We start from the raw sequence: 26,073 nt of genomic DNA on the forward strand, positions 1-26,073 counted from the left end.
TATATCGTCGACAAAAGCAAATACTCCTGGCAGCTCGCGATTTACTTCATCAATAGCATTGAAAGGTTGCAGCTGCATTGCATAACCCAAATTGCATTCTTGTGCTCTCAAAAAGTCCAACAAAAGGAATGGCAATAGCCATGTTATGAATATCAGAGGGATTAATTGGAATTTGGTGATACGCTTTAACCAAATCTAATCGAGAAAATACCTTTGTTCCATGTAACTCCGCTGCAAAATCGTAAATTTTGGGAATAGGATACTTATCCCTCAATGTCTGAGCGTTTAACTTCCGAAAATCTCCCACATGTCTCAATTCGTTTGTGCCTTTTTTTGACACCATGTGAAGAGGAGAGGAGTAATTAAGTTTGGAGGGTCGCATGTGACCTAAATTGATCATTTTCTGAATTTCATGCTTATCAATTTTTAATTTATCTGGAGCTAATCTCCTTGGCTTACATGAAACAGGAGGACCAATGGTTTCAATGAAATGCATATTATTGTGCTTAACAGTCTCATTGAGATCAGGAAGCTTTGACAGTGAAGGATAGTTAGACAGTAATTTATCATAAATACAATTTGTAATAATTGTTTTAACAGAATGTAAATGTGTGTTAATTACACTGCAATTAATTTTTACATGTGTTTTTAAATCAACAAGTTTTTCGTACCTTATATCAGGTAATAATTCAAAATAATGCAAGAAATCAGATCCAATAATATTTGTTGACACTTTACACACATAAAACATAAAATTAAAATTACGACAAAGTCCAAGCTCAATACTCTAACGCTTTTTGTCCATAAACTGGAATAGGGGTTCCATTTGCTGCGGAAAACGTCATAATAGGTGTTTGACGTGCTTCCTGTCTGGTTGCTGAAAGAAGACTGACGTCTGAGCCAGTGTCGCACAAAAATATTCTATTCGATTTCCTGTCTCTAATGAAAAGGCGACGAGACTCGGAGGGTAAAGCGCATGTCGCCACTACACTTTCCTTAGTACGTTTCCCTGGAATGTACATGGTGGAACACACTTTTTAGCTTTGTCACCAAATTTATGATGATACCAACAATAAGAACAGTTCAAAGCAGCTTTAGCTGAAGGGCTTCGCTTCCTGTTATAGCGATTTTTGGACACACTGCGTGATCATCGTAGAGACAAAACCTTGCTTTGCAATTTGCACACTTCCTCCAGCAAGGAATCCAATTTAGAATTCTCGGAGACATTGAGAGATACACGAGACGAAACTTCGCTTACCTGAGCGGGTGTAACTTCCAATATTCTATCCACGATACTGGCAGCTTTCTATGAATCGAGTGGCTCAACCTATGCTAGAATAGACTGGACATTTGGCGGCATCTGGTGCATGAATAATTCCAGTAACAAAGAGTCAGGCACATTGTATTTTTCAGTCCGCCTAGTCATTACACGAAGACATTCTGATGGCTTCCTATCTCCAAGTTGCTCGCCGGTAAGTAATTTCCGTATTTCACTCGTACTGCTTTCTCCACAGTGTTCCACGAAGAATGATATCTGTAACCAATGCAGCAATTTCTGGCGGCAAATGAGCGACGCAGTAATTAAATTTTATCTTCGAATCCGTAATAGGCTTAGGTGCGGCTAAAGCAAAAGTTGCTTCACATATAGCAAACCACAATGCCGGGTCAATCGGATTGTAAATTGGAATCTTGACGGCTGCTGTTTCCTTCATGTCAGTGGCTGAAGGGAAAAAACACAAAAGTTCTGGAACCAAACTCTTAAACGAACAACCAGTATAAGCTTCATGCAAGTAGCCAGATCACCATTTTATGGTCGTTGACGCCGGGTCACCATTTTATAGTGGTGTGGTGGTTATGTGCTTGGTGTATATCCTTGAATTGACATGACTCCTTTTCCTTAAACATAACCTTTATTCACACACACCATAACTTTAAACGCAACTGAAATAACGAAACGAAATAAGAAAATCTACTAAACTAAAATTCAAACATCTTATGTTCCAGCTAAGGGCGAAGTGAGCTAGTTCACTGCCGCGCTAGCAGTTTTTACATAAACCACATGACGTGGATTGGCTGTGCACATAGTCGAACAATAGATTGCCACAGCATAATGGAAAACAAGCAGAAATATTCCAAACAGGCTTGTAAAAATGTTATTGTGCAAAATAAGTATTTTGAATCTCCTTTTCCCAGTTTCCAATAGCTGATTTTTCATTTGAATGTGCTGATCTTGGAAATACTTAAATGTTCCTTCACATTGTGATAAGAGGGGATATATGGAACATAGGGAAATATTATCTCAGAATTTTTCAAGCATGTAAACAAACATGATTTATTATAGAAGTCTTACAAGTGAAGAAATAAGGCAACATTTTGCATGAATTAGATGAAATTAATCTGAAGAACAAGAAATATTTGCAATAATATGAATTTTTGTTTTACGCAGAAACTTGAAATATCTAATAGTGATTTTGAAATTGATGCTAAACATAACATAAACGAGCTTCAGTTTTGTCACAAAAAATCACCAAAATTAAGCATGCTAATGTACCATGTAAGAATAAATGTAAAAGAAAGGCAACTGAAACATCACAGAGTGCTTCTGATGTGGCATCTTCAAAAAATAAATAAAAAGTTGCAAGATACAGATGGCACAATGTGTACGTATACACCTACTAGTAGTTCCCCAGCATTGTACAGTTTGTATATACCTTGTTTCAAATTAATGTCATTTATAAAATTTGTTTTACACACACATTAACTGTGCATTATTTCATGAATATACGAGGGCTATCCAGAAAGTAGATTACGTTTTGGAATAAAGAAATAAACAAAGTATAGGAAACAAATTTTATTATATACAGATGAAAGCCACACTCAAATACTACTTTTCTACATAGTCACCATACAAATTAAGGCATTTATCGTAGCGATGTACGAGCTTGGAAATTCCTTCGTCGAAAAATTCGGCCGCCTGCGCCTTCAACCACTTCGTTACCTCTTCTTGCCTTCCATCTTGCACAAAACTTGTGGTAACCAAGCTTTTCGCTGATGATTTCGTGCAACAAACTTCGCGAAATTTGTGGAAAACTCAAAGAAAGTTCCGTTATTGTGAAATTTCGATTTTCACGGACTTTAGCATCGACTTTTTCGAGAAGTTCGGCGGTCACTATGCTGGGTCTCCCACTTCGATCTTCGTCGTGAACATTGGTTCGGCCATTTTGAAATCTTATGACCCACTGACGCACTCCACCTTCAGTGATAATGTTGTCCCCATACACTTCACGAAGCTGCCGATAGATTTCTATCGGTTTACAGTTTTTTGCAGTCAGAAACCTTATTACTGAGCGCACCTCGCAGCTCGCGGGATTTTCAATTAACGCAGACATTTCAAACCGTCACAGTATCTGAACGGAGCACAGCACGAACCTCTCACTAGCACGGCTAGATGCAGACTGAGCTGCGCAACGCTCTGACCCCAAGATGGCCGCGCTAGCCCCGCCCCTAGCGGACACAGACGGAAACGTAATCTACTTCCTGGATGGCCCTCGTATATTTATGTATTTAATTTCAGTCATAAATAACATTGTCAGCATCATATTACATTATGTTTGCTTAAAATGTCTCTTTGGATAACAGATTCTTTCTGATTATACACTTACCCCTCTAGCAGATGAGGTAATTTCCACCTTCAAATTCAACACTCATTTTTCTGATTAGTATTTATTTTTTGTTGATTCATGTGCATCCAAAATTTTTTTTTTATTGTAAGGAATCATAATGGGTCTATGGTGTTTGCTGTTTGATGAAGAAGAGTTACATTTCTTTAGAAATGTGCTTTGTTTAATGATAGAAAATGCAAAAATTCACATTCCATGAAGCTGTACTTCTTAAACAAGTTAATTTAATTGATTGAAATTTGTACATGATGCCAAATTTGTTCAGTTCTCTAATTTTTTTTTAAAGCGAAAACAGCTTGTACATGGTGAGAACAAAAGTGTTCACAGTGCCAAGTTTTGTATGATGATGAGTTTGTGCAGTTGTCTGTTTTTTTAAGCTAAATCAGATTGCTGTGTACATGGGTAGAATGACATTGGGTGCATTGCCAAGTTGTGAATAATGTAAAATTTGTGCAATTCTCTGATGTTTAAATAGGTTGATGTGTGCATGGGAAGAACAGTGCAAAAAAGTGTTTTATGATCAGTATTTCTTGCATTTTTAATTTTGTTATTTGTTGCTCTTTTATTAATTCTTAGTGCACCAGCAGTTTTGAAAATGGCTGTTGTTTTTCACATATTAGTGTAATGAAAAATTAGTGTGAAACAAGTAGCAACTTTTTAGGAGAGGCATGCATAATCAGAAAGTGCTGAAGATCATTGTGTGTGTTCATAAAAAAGTACCATTTATTTAAATATATTACATTGGTGAAAAATAATTCTAAATTTTAAATACTGAACTATATTTTATAAAAAATACATTAAATAAATTACATTCTTGATTTTAATTCAACCCATGAAAATAATGGAAAAAAATTCCCTCCATTCTGGTGTTATGTGCAGTGGGAATAAGAATTACACTGGTGTAATCATGAGATTAAAAATATTTTCTGCTGCAGTATTTTATGTTTACCAAAGAGAAAAAAATCAAGGAGGGAGCAATTGTATAAAATTACAGTTCTGCAACCTAGCATGCAATGCACCAAATATTTTATTAGCTGTTTTTTTTTTTTTTTTTTTTTTTTTTTTTTTTTTTTCTGAATGAAATTTTGCTCGCTATGTTTAGAGCTCATCTGTAATTAATATTAAAGACTATATTTGTTTATTAATATATTTTATCTCTGAATATAATAGAATATAGAAATGGGTTTAATAACTGTTTCAATCTAAATTTTTTTGAATAACTTTTACATGAAATTTAGGTCCTAAAACAAGTTATGTTGTTGTATCCTTTCTGATAAATGTTTCCATTTTGAAATGCAGATGAATGCACATTTTATTTCATTAATATTGAATTAACTGTATGAAGTTTAATTTTATAATTTAATCATGGCTGTTATTGTATACAAGTGTACTACTGATTATATGAATTCCTGGTGGTATAATTATTTTCACATATTTCTTATTTTTGAATTCTTCATGTTCAGTCAACTTGGAAATACCAAATATGATGTTTTAGTTGTAGTGATTGGAAACATTGAAGTAGTTTTTTTGTTAGGAACTACTGATAATTTTGTAAATATAAATAGGCTGAAAACCTAGAACTTATATAAACAAAAGCAATCTGAAACACTCCACTGATCATGAATGAAATTTTATTTTGTGATGTGAAATTATGATGATAATATTATTTTTTCAGTGAAGCTAAATGTAAAATTTGGAAAAGCAAATGTAATGCACTGTTCTGAAATGATGATTCAGTACTCTTTTAAAACATTTCATTATATCAGCTTTACTGCTTTGTGAAAAAACTTATTTTGGTAGGTGTACTAGTTAATAATAATCTAAGATTTCTGGTTTTAAAATATATTAAATGCTAGGATTTGTTGCACAAATTGTTAATGCTATCTGGGAAAATATTAGATCAAAGTTAAATCAAGTATCGTCCCTTTTTTTTTTTTAAATTATAAATACTACATTTATTTCGTTGAGGGGAATTTGGCATTTTATTCTTGTCTTCTGTAGATGCAAAGGGATTTTTAGGTTTGTTAAACTGATATTCATTAATTTTATACTAGGAACATAAAAATAATATCAGCATTTATAAGGAGCAAAATGAATTTTTTTAATAGTTTATTGCATTAAGTTGAGTCAAATGAGAATAAAGCAAAGCATTCACATTAAGCTTTTTCCTTTGACATAAAAGAAATCATCACCATCAGTAAGCTACCCTGCTAAAGTAGCAATCCTAGTCCACATTCATTGAAATCTTTTTGTAAGGATTTTTTAAGGCATTAGTGTCATAAGCCGAACATCGCTGCTAGGCAACCAGATCTTGCATCATAGAAAATGGTATAAGGATTTTGTATGAATATTTTAACTATTGAACTTAATGTCAGTCTGACACAAGAACTGACCAGTCATAAAAAAGAAAATAAGAACTGACTTTGGGTCATTGATTTCAGCAAGTCAGCAACACATTCATGTATGGGCTTTATCTTAGTTAATCTGCCTTTGATTTTATTCTTGAATAAGTGTGTGTTTAAAATATAACAAATGCCTGTTTAAAATATAACAAAGGATTTGTGTGCTTTGGCTAGAGCCTTCATTGTTATATCTGCTTAGGCTCAGACTAACACTAGTCAATTTCCTTGTTAACTAGCTTTCCAGATAAGGATTAGCGATAGACTTGACAGATGACACTGTTATGAACATTGTCAGTAAATAGTTTTCCATATAATGATTAGTGATAGACTTGACAGTTGACTCTGTTATGAACATTGTCAGTAAATAGTCCTTTAGGTTTTGGTAAATGATTAATATTTTTTTGACTCATCATGATATTTTGTATCTCAATAAAAGGATTCAATATAATTATATAGTAATTCTATAATATGGGATCCTATCTGTATATGCCTTGGTTGTTATCCCATTTTTTAAAAATCTAATTGCTATAGCTATGTTTGGATTGTAATAAATATTTGAACTCTGTATTTATGTAGTAGCAGTAAGTATGCAGAAACGTAGGTTTAAATTTCTGTAATATTATTTAATCAATTATTTTTATTTAGTTTACTTTTATTTTTCTGTTAATTTTATTTTTTATGTATTATATGGTGCTTAAATGAAAAGCCAATATCTGTCTTTACAAAGATCATTATTCTTCATAATGCAGATAGTAGGCAGATGAGGAAAGATGTGTCGAAGAATTTTGAAATCCAGCAGGCATACTAAAAGGATGCAGTTGACAGTCTTTAGAGCTATCCATGCTAGAAATCTGTGGGTGAGTGGAGTTACTCTAGAAAATAATCTAATAGTCTACTTTTCTGGGCAGCAAGAATTCAAAGAAATGATTGCATAGTGTTAAATTTCATTTAAATGCCTTGGGATCTTCAGTTCACTTAAGGCTGTTGTTTTTTCTGACAGACTTGGAATTCATATAGTATGATTGATACATTGATTTTTGTACCAGTTAATAATGGAAAGAGGAAAGGAAATAGTGTCCGAAAAGGAAAGAAAAAATATGCTTTTGTTTGCAATATGAAATATACATGTAAATAAATGATTATCCATCAACCAAAGAGGAGAAAAAGTGCTACTTAGAAGCATTTTTGGTCTGTTTGTACATAATGAAACTAACTAGAAACTGAACAGTAATCGAAGAATTTATATATATATATATTGTTAATTTATGTATTTTGCCTACAGACGTTGTTATTAAATTTCATTGGTTTTTCAAAGAAATAAGATGTTTACAGTAGAGCGATCCTTTTTTTGTGTGTGTATGTGTGGAAATTTTTTATAAGCTGTTATCAGCAGCATGCTGGCAACTGTTAAGCCTGACAAATACATTTATTGTCTTTACTTATTAAAGTACTGGAATTTCAGTCTTTGGATGAAAGTCTTATTCCAAAGGAACAGGAAATTTTATGCTGCAAGCCGTGTTCAATAAGATTTGAGGACTTTTGTGATAAAATGACTCTTGATCACTTCAATTTATGAAATGCAAAACTCAGTTAAATATGATACTCAGAAATGCTGCAGGACTTGTTTCTCAATTCCAGCTTTTCACTTCAAAATCTTAAATATGATATGTAAAAAAATATAAAATATTTAATGATGGAGATCTTGTCCTTTTGTAGATGGAATTTTATGGAATGTTCATTGATGACTGTGTTTGCATTGAATACAAATTTTGTAAGTTTCTTTGCAGCTGGCAAGATTTGAGTGATTGTTCAGTTCAGCACTTTTTAATGTAGCAGTGATGATTGAGTACTTCAGAAGATGATGATAAAATTTAAGAATTTTATGAATGAGCTTTTTCTTATGTCAATAATGACTCGCTGTTTATGTGCAAAGTGCCTTTTAAAACTTTTATAAAATGTAAAATATATCAAAGCATGTGAATATCTCTAATAAATTTTGAACTGTGTGTATGGTGGTTTATTTATGTATTAATTTATTTCTGTTTATTTTTTATTTTTATATTCATATGAACTTTCTCTAATTTAGGAAAAATTTATTTCTTTTTTTGTTTCATTACCATACACTTCAACTTTTACTAACATTTTTGTAATTTCTGACAGGAAGACATTGACTTCTTGAGAGAAAGATATTGTTATTCTTAATGTACAATTTAGAGTCATGATTTAGTTCCTTCACCAAATCTGTAATGTATGATAAGTAAATAATTTTACAATATTCTAGCATTTACAGTTTCATCAAACATTTTACAAAAAGTCATACCTGTTCATTTAGTCCTCTGATAATCATTTAATAAGGATAAAAAGTTCTGTAATCAGTTAACTCTTCATTGGTTGCGAGATTGGTTGCAATTCTTTCTTCCCAAATACACATTTTTGTTCAGTTCATGATATCGTCTGCCAATCATAAATTTTTAATGCAAGCTGTGTTCATTCGTTCTCTGTGCTGTACATAACTAATATATGAGCCGAGCTTGTTGATGTCCATCAAAAGGTTAATGTACTGAATGAAATATTTAGTCTGCTTTTGTCAAAGCTGGTATATATTTTAAATTGAAGTTAGAACATAGAATTTTTCCATTTGTTTGATTTCTGAATTAAGACACTGTCTCTCGTAGTTTTATTTTTCAAAAAGAAGATGACCCTGTTAAACTTGAAAAATAGATTGAGAAAAATTCCACCTCAGTTTTGATTTAAAGAGAGAGTTCTGTATAAATTGCATCAAACATGTTTAAAACGGATAAAAGAATATTGTGAGCTTCAACCCATATAGTATGGTGATTAGTGGAGGCTGATGACACACACGTCATTGCGTTTGTTTTTGAATCTTGCATCCCATCCTTCAAATCTGAAAGGTCTGTACTAGTTTTGAAGATATTTATGACTGCTACCATGTGGAATGGGTGCACTTAAAATTAGTTTACCCAGAAGATTTCTCGAGAAGTTAGTGTAGGTAAGAGAGATGCAAGATCCTCAGATTCCATTCCCTGGTCAATGTTGAGACAAAACTTAGGCAGATTATTCTCATGTGCTTCATTAACCGAATCAACAACTTATTTTTTACAACGATGAGGACAGGTAGAAATTCTCAAATTGTAAACTCTCTGAAATTGGCATTGATATTTTACCCCACTCTGTAGGTGATGAAAAGTATCTCACAGATAAACTGCGCTAACTGAAGAATTAAATAAGAGAGACTCCACAATATTATTCAACTAAATTAAAAGAAAAAAAATCTGATGTCGCCAGCTAATGGCCTCTCACCAATTCTATCAGGGTTCGTAGCGGTCCTTATAAGGGCTTATAAGTCCTTATATTTGAAAATAAAATATAAAGGCCCTTATAGGTGCTTACCTTTTCTTTAAAGCCCTTATTCTTTTGTTTTTAGTGCTTATTTTTTGCTTTTAGTGCTTTTTTTAAAGTGAACGCGCAGTTTTTCCCCGTACGAAAGCCGAAACTAAATAAAAAACTTTTCTTCCTAATATAGAATGTCAGATGGTGAATCATACTCCCGGAAATAGCTTTTCTCCCTTTCTCTGCATTAACATAACCTTTGGTGAGCGCGGAGAGTATAGACAGGTGCCCGTCGTTCTGTTGGTCAAAGAATTGCGAAAGCAGCAGAAAATTCCGGTACATTCGGCATTCTTTTCCTCCCACCAAAATACTACACATGTTTGAATTTCTATCAAGATCTTAATAATTTGCATTTTCATTCTGCTTGGTCAGTTCATATTCGTGTTTATTATGATTGTTATGCTTATATTATGAGCATATGTATAAATATTTATAATAACATAGTTGCAGTAACTGCTGGAGTGTAGTAAAGTTCCAAAAATGGTTGTGCTTTAACACGGATTAGCTTTCTAATTAATAATATTCGGAATGGCTTAAATAAAGGGAAAGTAATCGAATAGTCAAAATAAAATTTTTTTTGGCCAATACATTATACAGTACGAAGGTTGGGAGGTTTTCTCCTTTCTCCACAAAATCTCGAATATTGAAACTGTTACAGTTCGCTGCAAAACAAGCAACAGGCCTCTTTTTTTTTTTTTTTTTTTTTTTTTGGTCGCTTTCCAATCTGAATTGAATAGGACTAGAATAGGACTAAAAGTTCTGCTGTCTACCAACCCAAGCGAAGAAGGATTCTATTCCGGAAATTTAACGCAGTCCGTTGAAAATTAGAATGAATAACACCCCAGATTGGTAAGTCTCATTCTTTTCCTTTATTTAGTTCTTTATTCTCCCGATACTGGCAGCTGTTGAATCCGATTACGTAATATCATGTAGGGAAAAATTATGGCGCACGTATTGCACAATAACGTTCGCGATATTTTGCGGAGATAATTAGTTTTGATGTTCGGTCCGAGATTTGTTTATGAACACTTTAAAGAGTTTTACTGTGCCTGCTAAGCAGAATATTTTTCTGTTCCGTTGGTTTGTTTTATATGATGCACTCATCGAAATGTCAAAAGCATTTAGCGAAAACGTCTAAAGAACGGCTACAGTCTATCCCCCTCCGCTCCTCTTTTTCAAGTTATGCTCGACTGTCCAAATATTCGCCAATTTTCAAGTATGTGGATAGTTAAGCTTTTACTTTTAAAGGATGACTGCATAAAGCAAATTTCTGCATTGTGATTTGAGAAATGTTTCTCTTTTTTACTTAAATTACTTTGCTTGCAATATCTGTTAAGGGAAAACTGATATACGATGAAAATTTAGAAAATGTTCAGAATTTAGATTTAAATTAGTTAAATATCAATATGAGTGGAAAAATAAATTGTATTTATAATTAAGTTCCAAGCGAATAGAATAAATATGCCTTATTATTATTTATTTCCTCTATTTTGAACTGAAATTTCATCATTAAATCTTGTAATATAGTTTAGTTCTGCATAGTTTTTTTTCTCTTATTGTAAACTAGTTCTGTAAATTGAACTGTTATTTAAAATTTAAAAAAAAGTAATTATTTTCCATGGTTGAGGTAATGCTTATTCTCTCTTAATAAATACTGCATTTCTCATATTTTAAATTACGAGTCTAATTTTTGAGGTTATGCAGTTGTGTATAATGTAATTAGACAGGTGCTTATTTTTTTCTTAAAATGTGCTTGAAAAGTGCTTATAGGTGCTTATTTTTTAACTAAAATGTAGCTATGAACCCTGTCTACATTATGACATGGAACTGGGGGAATAGGAACAAGCTTAAAGTAATCTTAACACTTCTGATATTATTTGTAAATAAACTCCAGTTTGTTTATAAACTTGATGCTAGTTATAAACACTACTCATTTTTTATTATTCTTTTCTCCCATATGATGGGCAATACTAACTATACATGATCATGTATACATCAGTTCTGTTGATTCGAAAATATCACACTGATCCTAGTATATCCTCTGGTCATATAGTGTTTGAGATTCACAAATCAATGACCTAACAATCACTAACTTTTTAAAAGTACCATAGAATCCATATAATTCTTGATAAAGTATTGCCATACATTTCTTTTTATATTTGGTATATTATTTATATTTACTGCATTATTTACCATATTACTGTATTATTTAAAAATAATACATAGCAATAACATTTTGCAGCATCTTATTATTTCAGTGATCAAATAATTCAACACAAAAATGAAATGAACTCATTGAGGATTGAGGCTAATGCATTTAATTGCTTCATAACAAGAACTTATCTTTATAATAAGCTTATTCTTGTTGCATTTAGCAAACTTCAAAGAATGTATTTAATGCTCATAAATGCATTATTTATATATGTACTCAATCACATATCAATATTAACACCAAATTTGAAAAGTTGGTGTTAATATTGATATGTGATTCGGATTAATGTGATTCGGTGGATGTGATTCGGTGTGTTAATATTGATATGTAATTGTGACAAAAGATAATCCGGATTATCTTTTGTATTTTTTTGTGAAAGTCTGTTGAGAGCTCCAAGTAAAGTATCACTTCCAATTTATCAGTTTTAACCAAAATCTAGTATGTTCCCATTGATATAATAATCTTAAATATTAAAACAGAAAAGTTTGGGATTCAATTTTAATAGTTTTTCATTAAGAATTGTTATTGGCTTCAAGTAAGGTATCTGTTCCGATTTCCCATTAAAGACTGTTATGGGCTTCTTGTAAAATAACACTTCCCACTGTTCAGTTTCACACAATATACGAGGTATGACACACACACACACACACAAAAAAAAAAAAAAAAGAGACTGGTCCAATAAATCATTGTACTTACAGAATCAGTTTCCCATGACATTATCACTTTCAAAGTAGTCCCCTTCAGCATTCACACACTTCTGCATTTGGTGCTACCCTTGCTGGTAACAGCTCTGGAACGAGGTTTTTGGAAGGCCCTTCAGGAGGTTCTCCGTTTTTGCCTGAACCTCTTTGACTCAGGTAAAATGGCTTCCCTTTAAGCAAGATTTAAATAGGAAATAATAATAATAATAATAAAAGTTGTATGAAGCCAAATCAGATGAATAAGGAGGATGTCCCATCACAGTAATGTTTTTGCTAGTCAGATAATTTTTTTTTTTTTTTTGCTAGTAATGTTTTTGCTTGACAGATAGGGCCGTGTGAGCGGGTGCATTGTCCTGGTGCAATAGCTGTCAATGACTCCACAACTGTGGCCTTTTTTTCTTCTCATTTTTTCACCAAGTCTAGTACTTCAGTGTAGTATTGTTGATTAACAGTCTGACCACTGGGGAACCACTCAATCATTACAATTCCATTAATGTTGAAGAAGGCAATTATTGAATTTCGATTTTGACATGCGTATTTTGTCTCTTCTCCTTGAAAACCGCTTATGCTATTCAAGCACATGTGTACGAGATAAAGTTTCATCTCCATAAGCCTCAGTTATCATTTGAAACGTTTCCATGGCTGATTTCGAGTGCAGTTGCACAAGTTATTGATGCAGTACTCCCAACTGGTGTGATCAGTTAAGTTGAAACTGGCCGCTGGATAGAGGAGGTGTGTGGGATGATGTCGTCCAAAAATTGTCCAATTTTTTTCAATCTACTCACTTAATCTCGGTTTTTTTTTTTTTTTTTTTTTTTGGTCACACCTCGTTTAATCAACTATTTATGTGGATGCAGAGAGCTTAAATGCGGAAAATGAAAAATTTTGGAAGTTTCATATAAAAGTTATTGTGGACAAAAAATCATCACATGCAGGCAGACCAACATCAGTTTAAAAATAGTAAAGATGTGTTATGGGGACCCTAATTCATATTTATTTACTGAAAACTCTATCGAATTTTTGGACTGAAAACATTACCTCACTTACCTATGTAGGTAGGTTGGCAAGAGATAAAAAGAGATATCAACTCAAATACATTATTGATTTGATTTTAATATTAGACTGTTATGTTTGGAATAGCTGATTTACATAAGAATCATAGTGGGCTGTGTTTGTACATTGATAGCAAATGCTTAAACATTTGCCATCTACATTATATATAGAAAGATTTCATATTATGAAATCAAGGGATAGGGTTATTTCCTGACAGTAGGCTTTATAATATCTATTCTAAGTCTATTTATTCATCTTCTAAGTGAATTGTAATTCAGTTTATAAAGCTGAAATTGAGATTTTAAATGCAAGATGTTGAAAATTTTGAAACTGTAAGCATTTTTTAAACAGCATATTTTGATTGTTTCTTCTATCTTCCGGTTCAAATTTTAATATTTTTATAATATAATCAGTGGCAAGCATTATATGCAGTTGCTAATGCTTTTTAGTAATGTGCTGAATATGTTGAGAAATAATTCAGCAGTGACACAGTAATTCTGTGTTATGTTGTTGTATCCAATCCCAGATGTTATTTATAAGCCTTGTACATTCAAGATTTTTAAAGAAAACTGTTGATTTACTTTACATGCAACATATTCTTAACCTTTTGTATATGCTTAATTATAAAGTGACTTTATAATAACTAATGCAATGTACGTGTTATGTAAAATCAGTACAGTAGTAGTTTTGATATTTAGTTTTTGGAAAAACATCTCTGCCCCCCTTTCCCCCAAAAAAAGATTGTGCGTGTTATATTCGGAATATATGTTACCATTATAAGCTTAATAGAGCTCTCAAGAAAACTAAACATGGATTTTTCTTTTTCTTTTTTTTTTTAAATTTATCTGCTTATGAATGTTCTAATAGGGGCATGGTGGATGGATTTCAGGAAATGTAATAGAGGTATTAAAAATATTTTAATTAATCTTTATGAAAATTTTAAATTTTTTGGTATAGTTCTCTGACAGCATAATTTTTTTTTTCATTCAGTGATTCTAGAATACTTTTGAAACGAGTTACAATTTAGGAATCTAAATGAGAATTACTGATTCAAAAATATAATAAGGTTTGTTAAACTTTTAACCTAATGTTGGTAAGATGTCAGATGTTTGCATGAATATGTTTCGTAGGCAGTATTGATTTTATGAAAACCAAATTAATTGTGTGAAGATAAGTTGAATATAAAATTGGTTTACATTCTTTATTTTTGTGTTAAAAATTAAATATCATGATAAAGTAATAAGCTAATTAATTATCATAATGCCAGAGTGTAATAAAACTGTCAAACCTTAATAATAATGTGCATTAGGTTTCAGCCTATTCAGTGTAGGCATTGTTTGTGAGCTATAGTTGAGAAAAGTAGTGTTTTTAAAAATTTGTCTTAAATCATGGATCAGAAACAGTACATTAACATGAAATTTTGCTTTGAACTGCAAAGACATAAAATTCCTGAGGATCTAAACATGTCTTATGGTATCATTAAAACATTTGAACTAGACACTGTAAGGTATTTTGTTCCATGTGTTTTGATTGTAAAACAAAGCAGTATTGTTGTGAATGCTATTGAAATTACAGAATTATGACACTTTAAAGCTAGTCTTATAAGTAACTTTCAGTTTTTTAAAGAAATTTCATAACATTTGGAAGACTTGTGGTTATGATTCCGAGACTCAAATTCTCAATGAAAATCACCCAATTTTCCTATAGAAAAGCTATGCCAATTGAGATTCAACATAAAGATGATATTGACTGCATGTTTTGACATTAATGCATTCATTAAGCATCATCATCCAGCACTGAGTATTGCAATTCTACAGTTTCCTCAACAGTAGAGCATTAAACTAAATTAATAAGCATATCTTTATTAATGACAAAAAGTGTAATTAATGATCAGGTGGAAGAGGTTAATAGGTATATGCAGCAAACTGTTAAGTGACTAATTTTGTTTTAAATTTCATAAAATGTGTATACTGTTTTGCATATCCTGTTCTGTTAAGTGTTGATGTCAATAAAATTGAAAAATATTGATACAGGGTTTAATTTGTTTATTAAATGTTCAAAATTGAAAAATTCCAATGTTGTGTTTTCATCTTTGAGAGAAAAGAACACTATTAGCTATGGATATTATATTGGAATTTTGCAAATTAACTTTATACCTAAGGATATTGCAATAAATTCTGAATATTATAACTACTTATTAAAATGCTTAAGGGAATAATGTTTATATAAAATGGGCTGAGATTTTATTGGCCATTATGACTATTTTTACACGTGACTTTTGATCTTTCAGTTTCTAACAAATAATTTTTTCTTCTTTAAACAGTAATCTCATTTTTTTAATCATACTTTATAATTTTGAGATGAAAGAGGTTTAAAAAAAGTGTTCTCAAAGTCATTCTGCTGGTTGCTATATTCATGCATTTCAATCCATAATCTCTCCAAGTGGCCAAGCCATATATTAACACTTCACATAAATAAATATAAAGCTTAAATTGTCAATTGAATACAAAATTTGAAAAAAGGAATAAGAATCTTTGAATGTACATGTATGAAACAATGAGAAGTCACAATATAAATTTAGTATAAAATCACCTTTCTTTTATGTAGATAATTTTCATGTCCTGGTATAGGCTGACTGTTTTCTGGGAGATGAAAATGAGACACTTGGATAGCACAAATAGGAAATGATTATCATCACAAAAAACATTTTATGATTTAAAAATGTTGAGCTTACGATTATTCTTTAATTACAGAACTCACGTAAGTAAGCATATGTAAAGGTGAATATATTTGTCCATGACTGTCTGTGATGAACTTGTGTATCATTTTGATCCCTCTATACATCATTAAAACATCTCGCATGCTTCGACAGTTTTGCATAACAATTTATGATAGTTTTCATTGTCTCAGTTTTTTTTACTTGTTGCACACTATTATACATTTCATTTTCCCATTCTCACATGCTTCTTGTAACAAAAAATTTCTTTTAGTGTGTGCTGTCTTTCTGGAAAGAATAAACTGTACAATAATTTTAAAAATGTTGGAAGATCTGGGCTTCATATGATAATTTTAAGTGTGTATATGGGGGAGATGTACTCATAAATCTGACAGAGAAATGTTATGTTCATTCCATGCATTCAGCTGCTTTGGAATTTTTATAATTCTTCGAATACTGCAGATATCAGTACTAATCAAATAATTCAGTTCCATATTTGTTCTTTCACTCATGAATTTGATATTGAATTAGAGATTATGAAAGAAAAATAACTTATGATTACCCAGTAAAAGTATGTTAATAGCTTTTAATTTTAAATGGGATGAAACTGTCATTCTTATTAACATGACTGCGACCAGCAAATGTCACAAAAATGGTAATGTCAGATTCAAAACGGTACATATGGTTTGCCTGCCAGAGATAACACATTTAGAATTTTGTTACTATTTGTCCCTTTTGGTGATGAAGTAATCAGATAAGAGGCATTGTGGGTAGAAACATGAAAACAATATATAATTAGAGTAAAGAGGAGCTAAATAGAAATTGACTGTATTAAAGCATGCCAGACATTTATCTGTGTGTTTTGATGAGTAATCATGTAGAGATATTTTCACTAAATTAAAAGTATATTTCACAGATGTATGTGGAATAATGCTGTGTACCCATAATAGGTATGTTTAAAGTTACCTGTGTATATTTAAACCAAATTATTTAATATGCAGGCTAATTATTTTATTTTCTAAAAATAAATATCAAGAGTAACATGGGTAACAAAGCTAAATGATTGTGAAATAATTATAATCATTTTTGATATAGAGTCCAAATAAATAAATGAAGTTTACACAGTGTAAAAATGTGAAAAAGATATGGCTTTTATTTAAAAGTATCAATGTTATGAAATACTGTGACTCCATTTAAAAGTATCAGTATTATGAATGGGAAGTATTGATAATATTTTAGTTCTGCTTTTTAAAATTTATATTATACACTAGTATTTTGCTTTGCTTTTTTGGAAAGAATTATGCTTCCTAGACAAAATGAGGACAATTAATTATGATTGTGTATTTATTTTCCTTTCTACAATATGCACTTACAAATCAATAAAATATGTTTGTTTACAAAGTTTATAATTCTGTTTTTAACTTCAATATACCATACTTTGTAATTCTGCATAACTATTACTGATCTTGTTTAGATAATCTTAAAATATTAAGTTTTAGCCTGCATCCCAATGAGATGGAGCAGAAATTAACATATCTACAGAACCTGCAAATGGATCATGTTTATTATATGGAAACGGATAGGAGGAATTCTCATTTTACTAAAACTGTGACCTCTGATCATGTTGCAATGTCAAAAACTGCACCTACTCCATCTACCAAAAGTGAGCCTTCTCAAGTCTGTGATAATGATTGCTCAGTAAGTTCAGCAGTTGCTGTGTCATGTAAGATGAAAGTAATGCAAATAATGGATTATCAAAACAAAGTTTTGAATTTTGTTAAAGATGGCATTGAGCATGTAAAATACTGTGAAAAAATGAACTCCATTAAATTTGCAGAATTAACATGTACCTATTTTTTATATGTAAATGTGCATTTCTAAAGTTGATTTATTTTGTTTAAGTAAATATTTGAACTCATTTTCATTTGAGGGGATAGGGCAAGGAGCAAAATTTTTAGTATGAAAAGTGTTGAAACTCTTAACCATATCTATGAGTGTTAATAAGTATTTTATGAAATTTTTATTCTTTATCTTAATTTTTGGAATCATGACTTTCTGTAGCAGTGTAAAAATAGTATTATTAAACTTACATTTCCTTCACATGATAACTTTCCTTGGTTGTGTAAAAATATTTATGCAGTCAAAAGTCGTTAATCCGGACTCGTCGGGGCTTCGGCGATTCCGGATTATTGATTTTTACGATTATAGATCATCAGTTTAAATCTGCAAGATGGCATGCAGAAATTATAAAATTAAAAATATGAAACCATAATTTATGAAATAAAGAACAATTATGATCTAAAGGGTATCAAAATTTACAAAAAACAAAAGCTTAATATTTATTTGTTTACTTTATTAAACATTTCTTTCAATCTAAGGTGTTTAAGTTGCTTCATTTTTTATGTGATAATACATTCTCTTTAATTCTATAAACAGACATAATTTCTTGTTCAGTTACAAAGTTCCTCTGTTCAAATCCTATAATTGCTGTCTCGAGAATACCAACTAATTTGTCAATCGAAATTTTTTCGTTTTCAATAACCTCTGTCATTTTCTTCGCTATCGGAAGCGAATTATAATGACGAGGAATTTGATTTAAATCATATCAAAGACGTAGTACATCGAGATGAAATACTACATTTAGTAAGGAATTATAAGCCAAATAAAATAAAAACATCTGCCCTGAAGATAAGGATAGTGCTGACAAATCAACTTCCAATTCATTGCGCGCCCGCCGCGGTGTTAAAGATAAACAAAAATTAGATAAACAAACGTTAAAGTTTAGATAAACAAAGGATATGCCTTTATCCATTTTTTGCAGCAATTCCAATTTTTGTTTCATGGACTTCGAAACATACTTTCGCTTTGTAGATCCTTTACATATTAGTAAATATATATCAGAAATTCTATTTGACATAATCGAAAGTTCAAGCTTACTTTTATAAAATTGCTCTAACAGTCTGCAAAAAATAATAAGCCGAATCCAATTTGAAGATTAAGGAACAACGCAATCTGCAACATTAACTGAATTAGATAATTTTAGCTTAGCTTATACCGTCCGTTATACATTAAATGCGCATTCATAAACGTATTTTTCACACACGCATATTCGCAGCCGTAAAGGTCTTACGCGCATGCGTCAACGCGATGCATGCGCAGAAAGTTTGTAGCTTTGAGGTCCGGATTATAGATCATTCCGGATTATGGGTGTCCGAATTAATGACTTTTGACTGTAGTACTATTCTAGCATTAAACTATATTGCTAGAAGAAGAATACTTATAATTTTACAAATTAAATTGCATAAGTAACATACTTGTGTCAGGAGGGAGAGGGGGAGAAAAATACACTAGTTCTTAATTTTTTGTATGATTTATATGCATAAAAATTTTCTTTCTTTTAAATGTTTTTCCGTGTGATAAAGTAATTTTGCTTTGTGATCCTATAAACTGAAATTATTATCAACAAATTCTAGCAAAAATATTTAACCCTCTTTTACTTGTTTAAACTTGAAAGGGATGTTCTTAATAGTTTCGCTGAAGCTTAATTTTTCAAAGAAGCTGCTAAACTATGACGCATACAAGATGATCAATAATTAAGAGGATCAAAAACCAGGCATCAGAACCCTAACCGGTTCAGCTACCCTGGACAGCAGAATAAAGAGGCGAAACATTTTAGAAGCATTGGTCAGCAGAGAGCCTAATACCAGCTCTAACCTAATGCAATATTTGTGAAGTGCTAAAAAGAATTATCAAGCAACATGTAAGAAAAAAACTGATTTCACTACCGTCAATATTTTTGCAGAAGCTTTGAATTAGGAAAAAGAAATTTGTGTGCAGTTGGACATTCATTGTTTGATACAATGAAACAAGAGATTTTAAGATAAAGATGAAAGATTTATGTTGTGAAAAATGGCAGTTGACAAAAACCTGAGTTTAAAATTTTGACTGGAATTGAAATCATTGTAATTCTGCAATTTTTATTGCAGAATTACAATATTTCAATAATTTGTATTCAATTCAGAGTAATTTGTCATTCATCATTTGCAGAATGACCTCTCCTCATTCATTGGATTCCATTCTCTTCCTAACCCCCAGAATTTCAGCATGCTGAAGATTGGTTACATAAATGATGATCTTTGCTTAGGATTATCAAGGCATTGTTGCGAAAGATATGAAACATGAAAAAAAATTTGTTTCACGTATAGAAAGTGTAAATGTGGCATTTTAGTATTAGTGGTTGTAAAGAATGTGAAGAAAATTACATAAAAATGGCCTTAACATACTTAACGATGGGGTATTAAACTTCAAAGGACACCTGTAAAAGGACTAACTATATTTCATATTTTTTCTGTTAAAAGAGCCCCCATGCGAATAAGATTTTTTTTTCAGTAGTACCCTAGGGTATTCACTCCCTCCTTTCTGTATGCCTTCGTGGTGTAAGGGTTAGCACACTCGGTGTGTACTTAAGAGGTCCAGGTTTGAGTCCCAGCAAGGGCATTGCTCATTTTTCATGTTTACTACCTCAAAAATTCTTAATCACTTTACAACCCAAGCTATTCAGAGACTGAATAAAATTAATATCCTGGGAATAGTAAATCTTCCAAGATAATGGATCAGAACTGTTATTGTGCGACAAGGGGTTATCACAGAAGGAATATAAAGAGGAAGTGCCTAAAATAAAATTAATTTGAAGGGGAGAAATAGAGAGCATTACTTTAAATTGCCTCATATTTTGTGGTATCTTAGTGGTCCTTATCTGCTCTAAAAGTAACATAGCTGTAAGAATAATTGGCAGAAATGGAGCTATTTGCAGTTGTGATGGACAGCTTGAAAGCGATTGTTTCCTACATAATATAATTTAAGAAATTAAATTATTAATTAATAAAGAAACACATCATTGCATCATTTCTATTTCAAAATGCAATTATATGTCAAAAATTAAGCTACTGTTTGTTGAGAGCAAATTGAATTTAAGGGACCAAAGAGCTGCAAGGTCGTGAACTGGAGTTAAGGTATTGGAGAGCTGCAGTTTGGCCATGCCTGTATTATAGTTAAAGGAAGTGTGAGTATGAATACCATTGTCAAAAAATTATAAAGCCTTTGCCATTCATCATTTGCAGAATGACCTCTCCTCATTCATTATTGCCAGAACAACCTTAGATGGCATGTTTAGCATTCAAATCTCCCAGAATAATTCTATTTTTATTCATAAGATTAGAAAAATTTGAAGGTAGCTATTTTGAATTGGGAGAATGATAAACATGCATAATATAAAAAGGGTTTTTCTTTCCAAAAAATCTTGATGCCTTGGATTTTGAGATCTGAAATTTGATCTGCCAATATGTCAGTCTTTGATATTTGACGTCCCATTTGTTTCCTGGCCAGCAGTCACTTAATTGCTATTGATTTCCACATAAATTTCTAAGAGTTCCTTGAATTGAACTCTGGTTGCCTTAATAGTCAATCCATTAATGTTGTATTGTAGAATTTTCAGGATCTTTGAAGTATTATGTGGAGACTGTAACTTATTTTTTGAACAACGTCCTCTGTCTAAACTGAAAACACATCCCTGATTAATCTGCCTGACGGATAATGCAGCATTAAAATCTTGAGTCAACGAATTCATGAGGCAGAGGCAGGGGCGTAGCTAGAGTTTCCAGCGCCCAGGGACAATTGAAGAATTTGCGCCCCTTTCTGTGTGCCAAGAATATAAAACATTTCATTAAAAAATTTCGTAGCATGAATTTGCCGCCTCTTGGATGCTGCGCCCGGGGACAGATGTCCCCCCTTGCCCCACCCTAGCTACTCCACTGGGCAGAGGGAATGTGCAACTTCTATTAGTCCAGGGACTTGAGCACCCAAATGATAGAAGTCTTAGCTTTTTCACTTGCTGATTTTAACTGGCCAAAAGGAATGGCTTTCTTGCCTTGGATGACCCTACCACGAGTAAACTGTGGACGTATTTCACTCACTCCATGCAGGGGCACTTTTCTATCCTGATGAGGCAACCAGCAGGACTTGGGAAGGATTTCTAAATACAGTCAAAAGTCGTTAATCCGGACTCGTCGGGACTTCGGCGATTCCGGATTATCGATTTTTCCAGATTATAGATCATCAGTTTAAATCTCGTAAGATGGCATGCAGAAATTCTAAAATTAAAAATATGAAACCGTAATTTATGAAATAAAGAACAATTATGATCTAAAGGGTATCAAAATTTACAAAAAAAAAAAAAAAAAAAAAGCTTAATATTTATTTGTTTACTTTATTAAACATTTTTTTCAATGTAAGTTGTTTAAGTTGCTTCGTTTTATGTGATAATACTTTCTCTTTAATTCTATAAACAGACATAATTTCTTGTTCAGTTACAAAGTTCCGCTGTTCAAGTCCCGTAATTGCTGTGCCGAGAATACCTACTAACTTGTCAATCGAAATTTTTTCGTTTTCACTAACCTCTCTGTCACCTTCTTCATGTCTTTATCCATTTTTTGCAGCAATTCCACTTTTTGTTTGACGGACATTGAAACATACTTTCGTTTTGTAGATCCTTTGGGAGCTCCAGCATCGGAAATTCTATTTGACATAATCGAAAGTTCAAGTTTACTTTTATAAAATTGCTCTTACAGTCTGCAAAAAATAATAAGCCGCATCGAATTCGAAGATTAAGGAACAACGCAATCATCAACATTAACTGAAATAGCCGCATCGAATTCGAAGATTAAGGAACAACACAATCATCAACATTAACTGAAATAGATAATTAGATAATTTTAGCTTATACCGTCCGTTATACATTAAACGCGCACGCGAAAACGTATTCTGCACTTGCGCACATGCATATGTGCAGTCGTAGAGGTCTTACGCGCACGTGTAAATGCCTATGCGCATGTGTCAATGCGGCGCATGCGCAGAAAGTTTTCAGCTTTGAGGTCCGGATTATGGGTGTCCGAATTAACGACTTTTGACTGTATACGGCACTATTAGTAAACTGCAGTAGTAACTTTTCTGTATTTTTTAGGGTAAAACAGGGTGCAATCTTTTAATTATCCTAATATTCTTGAAATGTACCAGAAAACAAAAAATATTATTTTACACGAATTGCATTATTATTATATTTTATGAATGAAGGCACTATAATTAATTCATTGCAGCATTCTAAATATGTCCAAAATAAGAGTATCATGTTTTATATACATCTAACATTCTAATTTTATCAGTATATAGAATTTGAGATAATTTTGGTGGTAATACTGTATGTGGTGAGTTTGAAAATAAATCAGACTTTCTAAATAAATCACGATAAATACCATATATTTTTTGAAAACATCAGTGTTTTTAAATATATTTTATTTGCATTAGGTGCTGTGTTGAGTACATTGAACTTTTGGATTGGCCTTGATGGGTCTTTGTTATCGTAAATTACAATTTTGATGATCAGGAAATGCCTGTAATCTGCTTTTGAGTGTAAACAAACAAAATTTGGATTTAAAAACATTCAGCACGACAAATTTAAAGGAATTTTTTTATACATATATATACAAAAATAAACTTTTTAATAAAAATATGCTAGATTTGTAGCATATTTTGATTGAAGAAGCAAATCTATTTTATTAAAGTCCACAAATTTTATAGTGTTGAGGAGGCTAACACCTTTCAGGTGATTTATGGGCACCTTAGGAGTGAGAGTCTGACTAGGTCCCAATTCCGAAAGAGATTTCTCCACTTGTCTTCCCTGATGCCAAACATCTTGAGAGGACTTTTGGTGTACAGTTTATTTTAAGCCCCTCCCATATAATGTGCACTTACAAATATTTGAACCTTCTCAGGAATTTGTTTTAACTGGTCCTAACAATATGACAATAGCATCACTAAACAGTATAGGTGGCATTCTCTTTTTGAAATAAATATAGATCAGGAATCTTAGCAAATGTTTTACTATGGATGAATTCATATTTTTCAGTGCATGCTTTGCCCTCTGTAAATTCAATTTTGAATTTATGTACTTAATTAATTTGAAAATTGTGTCATGTATCAAGAATTTGTCCACAGAATATTAGATTGCAGTGGTTATTTAAATACACTTTCGTATGTTTCTATACTATGCATTGAGCAAGGAACATCAAAAGCAAATAAGGTTAGATTCTTGGGGGGGGGGGACAACTTATAAATATTTTTCTGGTGTTAAGAAAAGGTTTTTAGAACAAAAATTTTCATTAGTAAACCGTAAATTTGAATTTCAAAACTTTTTATTTAGAATTATTAATCTAATAATGCATGCACAGAGCCTAGTGTATCAGTATGGAAATTCAGTTTATGGAAGTCCTTTTTTTTTTTTTTTTTTTTTTTTTTTTTTTTTTTTTTTTTTTTGCTGAGAGTTTTCCAAATTGTCTGCTAATTGTCTGATTTTGACTTTTGCTTGAGAACATATAAATTACTTTAATAATAATTTTTTGGGGAGGAATGTTAAAAAAAATGTTACATACAATTTTCCATGTTTTAAAACATTTTTGTGAAAAGAGTTCGCTACTTCCACTGCTGCTCAACAGCTGCAAAGGAATAGAGCCATTTTTCTTCATAATGAATGATAGACATTGTTTAAAAAAATGAGACCTGGAACATATTTATTAGAAATTGCTATGTGAAATAGTACTGAAGTATTTTTTTCTGTGCAAAATGGTGCAGATATTGCCATATGGCGAAATAAACGGAAGAAAAGAGATATTCCTCACAGCTAGTTTAACAACTACAAAATATTCTTGTTCCACTTGAAATAAGCAATGACTGATATCTATAAGTATACAGCATAACATCCTGGACGCTGAGAAGAGCTTTGGAGATAATGTATCATTCATCTCTCATGATGATGTGGCATTACTGCAGAGTTCAAGGAGGGTTTTATCTTGTGCATCCTAGGTATGATATATGGGATTTAGGCTTGGAGAATATGCAGGTATGTCATGTACTCAGTATCTTTCCTTGCTAGTGCATTGGTCTCTTCAGTTTCCTATGTAGATGGACATTGTCATCCATGAAACAAAAATCTGCAGTGAACTGCACTATGGAAAAGATTGATTTGACCCTGGAAAATTTTGTTACAGTACTACTGCCATTGTACCTTTCTTAAAGATATGGAGAGGAGTTCTGCCATTAGGAACGATGCCCATCCTCACAATTATTCATCGGCTGTAGTAGTTAGTTTCTTGGATATTCTGATAATGGTAGTGAGTGTCCTTCACTCTCTACACTAACTGGTGTCCAGAATCACTGTTCAAAGTGAAGTGGGATTGATTAGAGAACATAGTTTGCTGATCTCAATCAGTATGCTCCTTACACCATTATGATCATTCCCAAAGATGATCTCCTTGTAGCAGAATGCATGGGACAAGCTTTCATGCATTTAAGTCAATTCAATTACCAAGAAATGGTTCTTGCAGATAAGCTAGTTTTGATAGCACTAGCAAGATCTAGGATTTCTGTTAGGGTGACATAGCTATTCCATTGAGGTATGGAACCTTCTACAACCTCCAGGATACTTTTGCACAGCACTTCCAGCTTCAGCAGCCTTCTTTAACCATAAAATAATTCTTTTCAAAATGTATATTACTGCAACAACTTGAGTGGCATTTTGCCATACCTTGAGATGTCCAACTGCACGACCACAATTGTAATACTGTCAAAAGATATCTTATAGACATTCTGCAATCAGTATTTACCATTAAAAATAAAAATTTATAGTAATATTTTTCAGAAATTGACAACATGATTTTTCTTATAAACATTACTGCTTGCAATCATAAGCAAGGAAACAACTTGAGTGCCCCCTTTTTATAGATGCCTTTTATACAGAGTGTCTTGACGTAACCCACATTCTGTATTTAAATTTTCTGCGATGTGCAGC

General features: G+C 32.0%; 1 protein-coding gene across 2 annotated transcripts in view; it reads left to right on the plus strand.

Moving 5' to 3' along the window:
- Window positions 1-26,073, plus strand: part of LOC118197128 (uncharacterized) — a 58,327-nt gene that overhangs the window by 28,509 nt on the left and 3,745 nt on the right. Inside the window, exon 6 of one of the 2 annotated variants that reach the window (XM_035368657.2) lies at window positions 17,669-17,873. In XM_035368657.2, coding sequence (XP_035224548.1) covers window positions 17,669-17,873 — 205 coding nt within the window. The remainder of the gene's footprint in view (window positions 1-17,668; window positions 17,874-26,073) is intronic. The other variant, XM_085814602.1, reaches the window with a different exon arrangement.

This window comes from Stegodyphus dumicola, chromosome 4 (genome assembly GCF_044657685.1).
Source record: "Stegodyphus dumicola isolate Sdum_Otavi_A_Nest chromosome 4, ASM4465768v1".
NCBI classification, from domain to species: Eukaryota; Metazoa; Arthropoda; class Arachnida; order Araneae; family Eresidae; genus Stegodyphus; species Stegodyphus dumicola.